General features: G+C 36.8%; 1 protein-coding gene and 1 long non-coding RNA gene across 3 annotated transcripts in view; one reads left to right on the forward strand and one right to left on the reverse strand.

The window, feature by feature from the left end:
* Positions 1–11,487, forward strand: part of LOC124179946 — a 97,169-nt gene extending 85,682 nt beyond the window's left edge. Inside the window, exon 6 of the long non-coding RNA XR_006870178.1 lies at positions 11,381–11,487. This is a non-coding gene — a long non-coding RNA (uncharacterized LOC124179946). The remainder of the gene's footprint in view (positions 1–11,380) is intronic.
* The window catches only part of LOC124179945 (lachesin-like), a 105,354-nt gene extending 93,864 nt beyond the window's left edge, over positions 1–11,490 (reverse strand). The window contains exon 1 of one of the 2 annotated variants that reach the window (XM_046564830.1): positions 11,268–11,490. In XM_046564830.1, the coding sequence (XP_046420786.1) occupies positions 11,268–11,415 (148 nt within the window). In that variant the 5' untranslated portion in view covers positions 11,416–11,490. The remainder of the gene's footprint in view (positions 1–11,267) is intronic. The other variant, XM_046564829.1, reaches the window with a different exon arrangement.
* Positions 11,491–12,714: the final 1,224 nt, after the last annotated feature.

The following is a 12,714-nucleotide window of genomic DNA, read 5'->3' on the forward strand; positions in this document are numbered from 1 at the left end:
AAATCAAAGTTTTCTTTTCCTTTTGTGTAGGCTCTTTTCTACCCTTCCTCAATATTCTCTCTTAACCTTGGTTTTTAACGTTTTCGTAAGTTATTATTGCACTTTTTTATGTTTGGTAAATTAGTAAGAAAAACATGTTATCGCAAAGACAATATTCTTTTCAATAAACGAGCTGGAGAAAAGTTATTAATTTGCCGATACGGGTGTGACAATTACAATTTACACGAAATACGACAATTCTTCGTCTGAATGCCTTTATACTAATTTTTCAAAATTTCTCCAGCATACGTGTTATGAAAAAAAAAAAAAAAAAAAAAAAACGTTCAGCTTAGTAAACTGAAAAGGGAAACATAATCAACAGTGCGATACGCGTACCAAACAATATCGCAGAAAAATGTGTAATACTTTTTAGTGGATTAGAAAATTTGATTATCGTATAAAATTTCTCTTTTCTCTCCATTAATCATTGAAATCATTCTGAATCCAAACCCGTGAATAAGTATTTCAGAAAGGACGTAACTTAAAAAACAACGAGAAGAAAAATTTCAACACAACATCGAAATCGGAGTATGATTGAAAGAAAAATAAATAATGAAAAAATCGTAAAAAAGAACAGAATTGAAAATTGACGATTGAGCGACGAAAATCTTGTGCGACACGTTTCCGAGTTTCTCTTAATTTTATTTTTCACCTCTTCTTTGTACAAATTCCGGTTGTCATCCACCGTTTGGATCAAGCTTGAATTTGATAGAATCGTCGTCGACTCTCGGAGTGAACGTGGAAAGAAAGAAGAAAGCACAGTGAGAGATGGAGAGAAATATCGTGTTATTCATAGTCAAACACCGACTCGGTGGTTCGAGCTTCTTCAACGGAGGCGCATGAATTGTTTGTGAAATCCCGCGGGGTGAAAAACTTTTCAAGAGCTGGATGGGAGATACATTTATGAATAAACCAACGCGAACCGCTTTTCTATCAACTTTCACGCAGAATTATTAACTCCGGAACATATCGCCGTATATAATATATATACGTATATATACTCACACCTTACGCCTCATTCGCATCCGCCAGTCTCTTATATTCTATAACATTTTCTTTCATACGTGGTGCGAAAAAGTTGTGGTGAAAGCAAAGGAAACAAAAATATAATATCGAAGGTGTGAATGGAGGGCGAGAAAGAAAGGGAACCGCTGAATGGAGAGTAAAAGAAGAGAATCTGTCCTCTGGGAAACACGATTTTAAAAACAAAAATTTTCTACTTTTTCTCTTTTTCGTTTCACTTGTTTGTTATTCTCACGTTCCTTTCGAATTTCATCGCGCAGAAATCTCCGATTCATTAAAAAGTCAATAATAATACTAGGAATGAAATCATAGTCTGGACTCGCGAGGTTTTTTTATTTCTTTTTTTATTTTGTTTTTGTAATTTTCATGTTTGGCTTAAAAACAGTGACTTATAAACCTGTACAGGAATATTGAAAAGGATACAAGGGAAAAATGAAACTCGTTTCGAACGTTCAGCCGAATGTTTGAAACCAAACTTTCAATTATTGAAAAATTCAGCTTTCATGTGCAAGTAATTCATTTTACCGCTCGAAGTTATTCGATTTATTGTGCAATGAATTTCTAAATAATTAACGATCGTACATCAATCTATTCTGTGGCCAACAAAGACATGTTAATTTGACCGAATTTGCAATTGCTCGAATGTTTCTCAATTTATAAAAAAATACAGATCGTAATTAATGACCAATGTAAATTTCTCGAAAGAAGCTTTTTCCGGGATTAAAATCTTATTGCACCTGAACAAAATATATATACAACATTGTGCAATGGCAGGTTGAATGATTCGCGGGGGGTGTAAAAAGCGGGAAAATCCTCCTGGGATTTAAGGATTTTTATGCGGCTACAACCGGGGATTTTGCAATCACGGTAATGAGAGACAAGCAGTCTTGCTAAATTTGTCAAAGTTCTTGAAAAAAAATATCTTTCTGTGCGCAAAGAAATTATATGTCCCTGCAGTTAAGCAAAGAAATTAGTGATTGACGAAAGAATTTATAAATTAAAGAGGGGAAAAAGTCGAGGTATCAAAATTAGCGAAATGGGGAAATGAATTTCGCCTCGAAATCCGTGATTAACTTTTAGGGCTATTTGGTTTTTTTTTTTTTTTTCAAGAAATAGCAACCCGGGATTTGAACTTGAAATACGATAATTAATTATTGTACTATATGCATAAATTTATAAAGAAAAACAGAAAAAAAGTTTGCTCGTATTTACTTGCAGATTTTAAATTACCTGAACCGAAAAAACGATTCAATTTTCTCGCGTTGATACTCGCAGATGATCTCTTTGAAAATTCATTTTACCGTGTGGAAGAAGGAAAGGAAGGGAGAAAAACGGATTGGAGAGAATAACGTCAATACCGACCGGAAATTAGGGTGCCGGATCGAATCGAAGCGGAAGTTGAGAAGGAAAAGGTAACGGAAATACGAAGAAGAACGGCGGCTGTATTATGTAAATATAAAAATGATTTTAAGCGAAAATTGAGTGACTGGCCCCGTTTTCCGACATTTACGGTAGAACAATTCGCCGTTTCATTACCGATTCATCGCCTTGTCGCGGTTTCCTTGTTAGGTATACCTAGTAATTATTCTCATGCTCGTTGTCTCGCAAGACGCGCTTCGTCTTCGCGGCTTCTCCTCTGCTTTTGCAACAACAATTATTTCACGCTTGGGAAAATCGTCGTCGAGTGAAAATTCTCAACTCTCCTTTGCTCTCTGACAGGCATTGTAACGTAGCAATTGTGATACGAAACGTGTCTGCGAGATACCAAAAATATTGGAAAAACTATTTTTACGATCATAAAAATTACGTTCGTGTTGCGGAAAAAGTTGACGAAATTCAGGTAGAATTGATCGAAGTTTACGACAATTAGTGAAATTGAAATTCTTCGATTTTAATTCAGAAGTTAATTTTCGTCCAGTATTTATAAAGTAGCAGTGAATTTTACGATTCGTACTAAATAATGGTCGAAAATTAACTTCCGAGGTTGTTTTCCGACGCGGAATTTTCATCTCTGCAACTTTTGTACGAAATTATTTTCAAAATTTCTTATCGTTGACGCGATATTCCCGGAAGAACAAAAATTTCCCTCTTTTTTCATTCGTGTATTTCTGGGTATAAAACGAAGATAAAAATCTATTTTGCAGCCACTTCCAAACTTTTTAGAACAAGGGACTCTCGCTAACCTTGACGAGTGGTCTGACGGTTATTTGTCATAATTTTACCGCAAAAACAAATATTTTTACCAAAAAAAATGCCTCCTCACGGATTCAGAAAAATGAAGGTACCATTTGTTGCGCTATCAGTTGTTACGATAATTTCAGAAACACCGAGAAAACCGTTATTTATTAATCCTAGCGGCAAGGCGATTGACAACGATTGGTCAATTTCGTGCCATGGCTTAGCCACGGAAGTTTATGATTGTCCGAGTGATTGGTCCCCGTAAACGCAAAACGGTAAAATCGAATCTCCGAGCGTGTTTTCCGCCCCTTGGCGAGGCGGCGAATCGATCGGGGTGCGCGGAGTGCGAGAACATCGGGGGTTAATCGCGAGGACTATTATCGGCGGGCGTACGGACAACAATTATTAGCCAGGTGCAGGTACCCGGAGTCATTAGGCTTGGTTCCAAATTCGCAAGATACACATAGATCACCGTGCGCGCGGTGAGCAGGGCTGCTGCCACCCCATTTCCCCCGTCTCGGTGCTCCGTCTGCGTCCTCCACCCCTTTACACACGCACACACAGACAAACAAGGCGCATGCATTAACGGATTGCACCCGTTTATCGGGGTCAGATAACGAGGCTCGGATTCTCCGGAGCTGCAGGCTTCCCTTAACGCTCTGCGCCATGACTGCGGATTCGGACAAGTTTATGGCTGTGGGGGGTCTTCTTAGGCCGCACCTTTGACTTCCGGAAAATCACGCGGACCTGGGATTCGAACGGAAAACAGGAAGGACGTTGTTGTGCCGTGTGTATAACGGTGCAAGGACGTATGCGCCGAAAAGGCGAATTTCGTGGTAAAAGAGCGTATAATTTTTTTTTTTTTTTTGTTCGTGGTAAAATTAACCGATAAAGTGAATAAAGATAAGATATCTTGAAGTTAGTGACCGTTGGAGGATTAGTGATGGGTAATTTTCGTCTTTCGCGCCAACCGGCCAGGCGTCAACACCGTGTTTGAGATATGTCGCTAAATTTAGCCTGAAGATGATCGGCTGCAGCCTGATCGAAACGTTGCCATAAAATATTGCTTAGGACAAAAATGTCTCTTCAATTGACCAAGACTCGACGAAAATTACCCATCGTTAATAAAGATAAGCGGCCTTATGTTTGGATACACCCTTTCAACACCAAAATGTGTTTTTTACTTATAACATTTATAAATGATATTAGTTTACATCCGCCATTTTTGTGCTTTTTCCGTAAATGACTGTAAAACCTTGGAAACGATTTCGAGAATTTTTAAAATTTTATATCTTCTGATAAAATAATATCGGCCGTAATGGTACGTAAGGTCGAATCCGCTATTTTAATTTTTTTGCCTCCAAGAACACTTTAACCCGTTGATTTATGGTGGTATATATTCTTATCACCTATTTTATTTCCCTTTTTTTTATATATATTTAGAGAAATTATCATCATGTTTATTTGCGGTTTTTTACTATTTGTGATAGTATAATAATAAGACTTCGGTACTCGAGAGTAATAACAATGTAAATTATTATCGTTAGAAACGAATTAATTGAAAAAAATCGTACGCATACGTATGTTTTACATAAATGATAAGTTTCTGAAATCGGATTACAAAAATTTAAGATGGCGGATCCAATATGACGGACGCAAATTTGAACTCAGTGAAGTAATGTTATTCGGTATAATAAAGCTGTTTAACATCGACCGCAAAATCGATGCCGGAAGGGATAAAAATGTATAAATAAAAGAATGAAAATAAAAATCAATGCGTGAGAGTTTTTCGTTCGATGATCGTAGGTGAAAATGAATAATCGGCGCTGCAGCGAAGCTGAGCTTCGGCCGCTAGAAAATAAAGCCTGAAACATGGTTTTGGTCTGGCTTCGAGAGCGTCTGCAGGTCGTATATTCGAGTCTCGACCCTCGCCTTTGGCCTCGTGTCAAGCAACGCGAGTATTGTTCGAGCTGTAAAGTTTAAACCACGGAGCGGCAGAATTCAGTAGAAGGAGAGAGCGAGCGAGAGAGAGAGAGAGAGAGAGAGCGTGAGCTTTGTCGAGAAAATGGGCTTGACAAAACTACAAGCTCGACCTCACAAATATTTAATTTAACTTTGGAATAGCATTCATTGTTAGCCGAGCCTATATTCCCGCGTCCCTCGACGAGCCAATTTTTCGACTTGATCCCTGCTCCTTCAGGCACCACGCGTGCGGAGGTGTAAGCAATACAATAATAATAAAAGAAAACAAACTTTTCTTCACCCCTCGCGCATTATCAAATAATGGGTATAGCGAGTTAAAAGAGTTCGGTGAAAAAATATTCGAAAAAAATAAGTTGATAAATTTTCTTTCTTTCTTTTTTTTTTTCCTTTTTTTTTACTCAGAATATCACGTAGGTTCAAAATATGAAAAACTTAATTTTATTACAGACAGAGAAAGGATTTGTGGAATTTAAAAAATACGGCGGGAACATTTTTTTTTTTTCAAGCACAGAGTATTTATTTGATTGATATATAGACAAAATTATCGGGACAATAATTTAAATTATCGAGTGAAAGCACCTTCGTTTGAGGGGTTAGGCCACTCTAGAAATTTCGAGAAATCGATTTTTTTTTTTTTTTGCAAATTACTATACCTGCATCTTTTAAGAACTACATTTTGGCTCAAGACCCGATGACGAATTTCCAAATATTGCAAATGTCATTAGCACTTGAATGAAAAAATGCAACGGGTTCAATAGAGTCGAGTTCAAGGCTAGAGAGATCAGCCTGTGACGAAGCTGCAAATGTGGTAGAAGGCCTCCCTTATGTCCCAGAAATCGCCGATCAAGGGCAAGAAAAATTTCGAATTCATCTAATATAGAATCAGTGTCAAAACCGAGGTCGTAAGTTTGAACGCGTTTATCTCCAAACCACGTTTTTCAAGCTAGGCGAACTCATAGCTCGAACCAATCATTACCAATTGACTTTAAAATTAAACTATACATTTTATTACAAATTATAAACAATTTTCGGACGACTTTTGTTTTCCGTAAATTTTGAAATGAACTCTTTCTTCAGCAGTGCACCATTTTTACAAATATCAATACTTCAAAAGGATCCTATGCAATTCTATATCTGTTGTCATGCATAATCGAGGAAAATTTATTTTTGAAAAAAAACATCAGAAAAGAATTATATTCAATGGCGTATTCGGTAGATTAGACAACTTTCTTGTACCCGTTTCTGATGAAATGGAGATTCTAAACATGACCGCAAAAAAAAAAAAAAAACTACAAGAAAACAATGCTTCAGAATACTTCAAACTATAAATTAATCGAAAATCAGTAAAAACAAAGCCATGTGACGGTTTTCTGTTTTATTATTAATGGACATTTATTTTCGTCTCACTTTCTCTCTATTTCCGTGTTCTCTGATGACTTTCCATCATGTGCAGGGAAAAATTATACGTTACACGACTCGTACAATGTGTTAAGAATTTGAAAACGATGCTGTACGGTATAGAAGGAAATGAAAAAGTGGATAAACAGTGATCAAGAAAAGAAAAAAAGCTTCGCACGCGTCTGCGAATTACAAGAGACACGATGTATAAAACGCGATGGAGACCGCGTGTGCAGCCGCGTCTTTTCTCGCGTGGAAAACTGGATAATAAAAGTCTGTGCACAGGCGGCGAGGGGTGCAATTAGCGTTATTAATCACCCCCCGTTCCCCGAAAGCTCCGCTCTATTTTGCGGCCCCCTCTTCGCCCCTTTTTTTCAGCTCTTCCTCGTCACGCTTCTCCTTCTTATTCTTTTTCTACTTTTTCTTTTCGCCCTAATTCTTCCCCATTTTACCCAGACGGTTTACGGCGTTAATTCAAGTGTTCCTGGGGGCTCGGAGGTGGAAAAAAGACGGAGTAAAAACGGAAGGGAAGAAGAACTCGGGACGGAACAAAAAACCGTTCGATCGAACGCCGCTGTGTTTCAGTTCCTACAATAAAATTCAACAATCATCTAGGAAATCAAATTTTATCCTAAATAACAGCTTCGTTTTTTTTTTTTTTTTTTTTTTTTTGTGGCCCTTAGATTTATATCAAAATATTCGTTTATAGTGAGAATAAATCAAACACGATTTAACACGCGGCAAGATTTTTAATTCCGAAAGACGAAATTTCTGAACTCAAATTCATCTCGAATTATACACTTCGACTTGAACTTCGCCGCCACGTATTTTCTCAAGTTCGATAATAATAATATGACAATAAAGTCACGCGCTTAATTAATTCTTTCTAGATCGAATATATGTAACCAGATGTCACTACGATATTCAAAAAGAAGGAAATAAAAAAAACCTAACCACGAAGTGAAACGAGAAGAGATGAGATGGGAAATGAGAAAATCCGACCTGTAAGATTTGTATTCTAGTTGTGTATTTTACATGCACACATCTATACATAAATGTATATTTATATGTACAAGTGCATATATATATATATACATATATATATGTATATAAACATATGTACATGTATTTATACACACACACGCGCGCGCGCGTGTATATACAGAGAACATTATTGTGTTCGACTAAAATTTTCATTTCTCTAAGTGCGCAGCTTCGTTCCTTGAGACGTTCGTAAATATCTTGTATACATAAAATATGTGTATGTGTGTGTGTATTTAAGTGCACGTGAAACTCGCATAAATTTTGATATTCGAGACGTTCTTTTGTTTTGCGAGGACAAACGAGTTCGTAATTTAATTAGCGCGATATTTTTTCTGCCTTCCATTAATTTTTCTGCTTCGTCTTATCCTTCTTTTTCGTGTTCTTCGTTGTTGTCTTATACAGGATATTCGCACCGGATATTTATTGAGATTAAGGTGACGGCGTAACGTTGATTAACGAGATTCCGGAAAAATTTAGTAGAACAGGAGTCAACGTCGCAAAGAGCGGAACGAGAATACAAAACTAAAATCAAAAGCCTATTTGCGTTTCGAGTGTTAAACCTCGAGTCCGACTGACGATAAGCGGATTAACCTTAAAACGTTTCAATCGCGGTTCGCTACTACTTATCAACCTTAACTCAACTTCCGTTTTTGGCCCGCATAACTCAAACGAAAAGTCGGTCCCTTATTCGATATGCAGAAGAGCATTTCGTTATTTTCATTATTTATACACACGTTTTTAAACAGAGGGAAGTAAAAAAATAATGAATTTCAACAAATTGTAAAGAATCGATTATATCGACAAGATTGATCTTTTAATTCTTATTTTTTTTTTTTTCAATAGCAATATCGTTCAATTGTTACATTACATTGCCCGAATTTTATTGTTTTAAAATGAATAATTTTGTTTTTTTTTTATTTTTCTACAAAATTAACTGCAGGAATGTAAATTTTATGTTATATAAAAAGATATAATTAATTGGGAAGAAAAATTTAGAACACTTTTTTTTATCTCTCTCTAATTCTGTGAATTTTTAGTCACACATAAAGTGAAAATTGGATATCAATCAACGAGAATTGTTTTTTCCGTATTTTGTATTCACGAGATGGAAAAACATAAATATCAAATTTCTCTGTTTAACAGGCAACGATAATGAAATTCGGAGGAATAACACGTGACACGAGTTTCACACGAATTAGCGTTTAATTGGTATACGCGGGTTTTGTGCGAGTACCTGCAAATTTTTGTTCTATTTATTTGATCAAATCGGCGCTGATCGACTTGAAGAGTTGTTATTATTTCCACAGTTTGGAAAATTTCTGAAACTCCGCGTAAAATACCAGGTGGGTAATTATTGCAGACAAAAGGCAAATCTAATTTTAGATTTTCGCGAAAAATGTGCAAAATAACGATCAAACAATAAACGACATTGTTTGATCATTTCTTCGTTTCGTTTTTCTTCCAACTTTTGGTCGATTATTTATCTACGAATTTTTTAAACTTTCCCTCATTCACCGAACGCAATTTATGCCCAACTATTCGAGTCCACTGCTTTCCTCGATAATTTATTTTCCCATCGCGTTGAGTATAAACTAAGAGAGAGAACGAGAAAGAGAGAGAGAGAGAGAGAGAAAAATGATGAGAAGAAAAAATAAAGAGGCTAGATTTGATTAGATGGTTATTTATTATGACGTGGCCTAGAAATAGGCCAAGGGACAAACTGGCGGTATTATAATAGCAAATATGTAGAAAGCAAGAAAAAGAACGAGCATTAAAATAGTGCGATACAATAAATAATTTGTAATAAGTATGCATAAAAATACTTTCTTAGAGAACTACACAAAACTAATTCAGGAGTATGTTGAAACGAATGGTAAAATAATGGTAAAAATATATGAGTGGAATTCACTCTTATATGTCTGGGAAGGTGATGAAAAAGTTATAGTGAGTAAAAGTGGTGGATTGTTGAAAAAAGCAAGAGACGGAGAAAGAGTGAGAGAGAATCAGCTTGGTGAACAACGTTTGAGGTAAAAACCACTTGTAAATCAACCCGCGTTTACTACTGTACATACATTTTTATATATTTATGTATACTATACGTGGAATATGTACTAAAATATATATATATATATATACGTATGTATGTATATTCCAGGTTTTGCGGACTCGCGATTAATTGCGCGAGGGCAGAGACCGCAGGTTGGTTTAAAACTGGAAAAATCCAGTATAGAAATAAGCGTAGCCTGATGAAAGGAGCAAAACTGTCCTCATTCATCACAGGTGAAGAAATAATTATTGTTAGTTTTATAACAATTGCAGTAATAACGATGCATGAAAAAGCAAATTGCATACAATTAGTAAATTCACAAGTGGCATGTTGAGCATACTCGTTTAACTTTTCACATTATTGTACAATTGTTTGAATGTTGTCGGAAATTTTCTCTATTTCTTCGTAAATTAAATATCGTATTTGCAGAATTTCAACTCCACGCATGATTTAATAATTGAAAATACCGTTCTTTCTGTTCTATGTACACCAAAGTGCAAATGCTCTTCTCTCTCTCTCTCTCTCTCTCTCCCCCTCTCTTTCTCTCTCTCTGACTGTGTGAAAGCAAATATAAGCAACGTAGATAAGAAAGTGTGTCTTCTTCGTCAATTTCTTTCTGTCACCAATTTCGACACACTTCATTGTGACTTCAAACTTACAAATATATTGACCGTATCGGCTTTGATTGGATGAAGTATTTATCATGTCTTACATCAAGCTTATATTAAAACGTGTGGTGTATATCATTTTTATTGTTTAAGAAATATCAACGACAAAAAATAACATATTTGAAACCCTTTGCACCGAGTGTAAATCGCAAACGGTTTCAACGTTTTACGCATTTCATCATTTTCTCCTCGTCTATTCAGAAGCTTGATGAAACTCACACACGAAAATAAAATCGACGATTATATACTTAATTTTTTTTTTTCAACAAATTTTTGGCAAATCGCTTTAAGCTCTGAAACTTACAAGCTCGCTGTAATTTTGCAAAATTTTTACAACTGCACAGGTTTGCAGAACTTTTATGTTCAAAAATAAATTTAATACTAACCACATCAATCTTTCGAATTGAAAACAAGTTTTTCACGTCTTTTTCGGAAACGAATTTGATAAAAACACGTCAAATTTTTGACAATAAGCGCCCCGATAAGCTCGCTATTAGTGAAAGAAAGCTGAAATCCGCATGAAGCTTTCGAACTGAGAGTTACCTCGCGATTGGTAAAACAAATTTGAAAATCACACAACTTTATCATGTCTCTTTTAAAAATAAACTGAATACAAATCGCGACAAGCTCTCGACAATAAGCTCGCTATTGATAAGAGAAATGTGAATTCCGCACAAGTCTTTCATGTCTTGTTCGAAAAGCAAATTAGAAACAGCCCGAAAACTTGATACAACGATCTCACAATCGTCGAAACTTTGAACACCACGCACGATTTTACCGCGTTGTTTTCTCTGCGCTGAAGAAGTTTCGCCGCGATTTAGTGACTCGGGTTTTGCAATAAAAAGAAGGAAAAAGGTGTTTTTGTTTGAAAATCGCATTCCACTCACCGGGGGACGGGGAAGACGAGCTTTGGGCGAACGACGATCCTGTAACGAGCACGACAATCACAACTCGTAATAAATAATCGCGTCCACGTTTGCCCGCGATTTTTTTGTTGCAGGTGGCCGCAGTGTAAGGACATTTATGACCGAGCATAGCGCCGGAAGTGAACGACGAGATACTGCGCGCTCGGCATCCCGACTGAGGGGCCGGCGTCGCGACGCGGGCGTCGCTATCTAAACGGGGAAAACGCGGCGCCTCCTCGACTTTCCGGGGGCGCGTGGAATTTCCGCGCAAGCGCCGCCGTCGAATCATCTTCTTCCCGCACTCGCTCGCTCGCCGCACACACTCGCCGGCTAATCCGACGAAACCCTCTCACTTATCTCCTATCAATAGGGGCGCGTTAATTATCGCCCTCCGAAGCACCTGTGGCATGCTCTTTGAACTTGCCTCTGCAAACCCCCGGCCAACTTCCTCTTTCAACTCTTCGCTCCGCGAGCTTTTGGCCCCCGGCTTTTCTCCCGAGTCGACGAAAACAAAAACTCGCCCCTCAATGTTTTACCGCAGAAGCGTTCAAATTCGTACCATCAAATTTAAGCCCCTGTCTACCTGCGAGATGATGATCGATGAGTTTCTCTAATCGGTAACGATTCGCGCGATCGTCATTATTGAAGAAACTATAATCCGGTGATTATTCGTACTTCGAGAGATGATTTTTTCGTAATTTTTGTTCCGCTTTGCGCATGTCAGTTTCTCACAATATTATACTAACAATTGACGAATCTCGAATTGATTTTTTAAATAGATTTCCGACAAAACTTGCTCGGCATTGATTATTTGAACTTTAGGCACGTTAGTAATTTTGAACTGATTTTTAATTCAGCTTTAAACAGTTGCTATTTTATCGAGATAAATTTCTAGCTCCAGTGTACGTACTCAGTTCTCAACTAAATTTTAGCCTTTCACCATTACCGAACAATGGTTACAAAATAAAAATTAGTTTTGTATAAACTCTGACCTGCAAATCTATCATAAATGCAACTATTCTTTTTGGGGATGGTTATGTTTAGTAGATTAGGATATTTTCTTGTAACTATCTGATACTCGCGCAGGAATAAATTTTTTTCAAGACCTTAATTGTACCAGACGACTTGTACTATTGCTAGCTGTAATAACAGTGAACAGTTACTTGTACTACATTTTTCCTTGTCACTCCAACACTGCTTATACCGTTTTTGTAACAATAGACATTTTACTACGATTTTCTAGTAACTTTGAAAGTTGAAATAAAGGCAAATTATAAACGGCTGAAAGGCATTAGTTTCATCTTTAGTTAAGGCTTTCAAATTTGAAAAATGATCCGTAATTGTCTTGAACGAACGTTTTTCAATAACTTTCACGTTATGACTTCAAAACCGTTTGTACAGTTCTTATAAAGTTTAATGCACGCGCTAT

Source organism: Neodiprion fabricii, chromosome 4 (genome assembly GCF_021155785.1).
Source record: "Neodiprion fabricii isolate iyNeoFabr1 chromosome 4, iyNeoFabr1.1, whole genome shotgun sequence".
NCBI classification, from domain to species: Eukaryota; Metazoa; Arthropoda; class Insecta; order Hymenoptera; family Diprionidae; genus Neodiprion; species Neodiprion fabricii.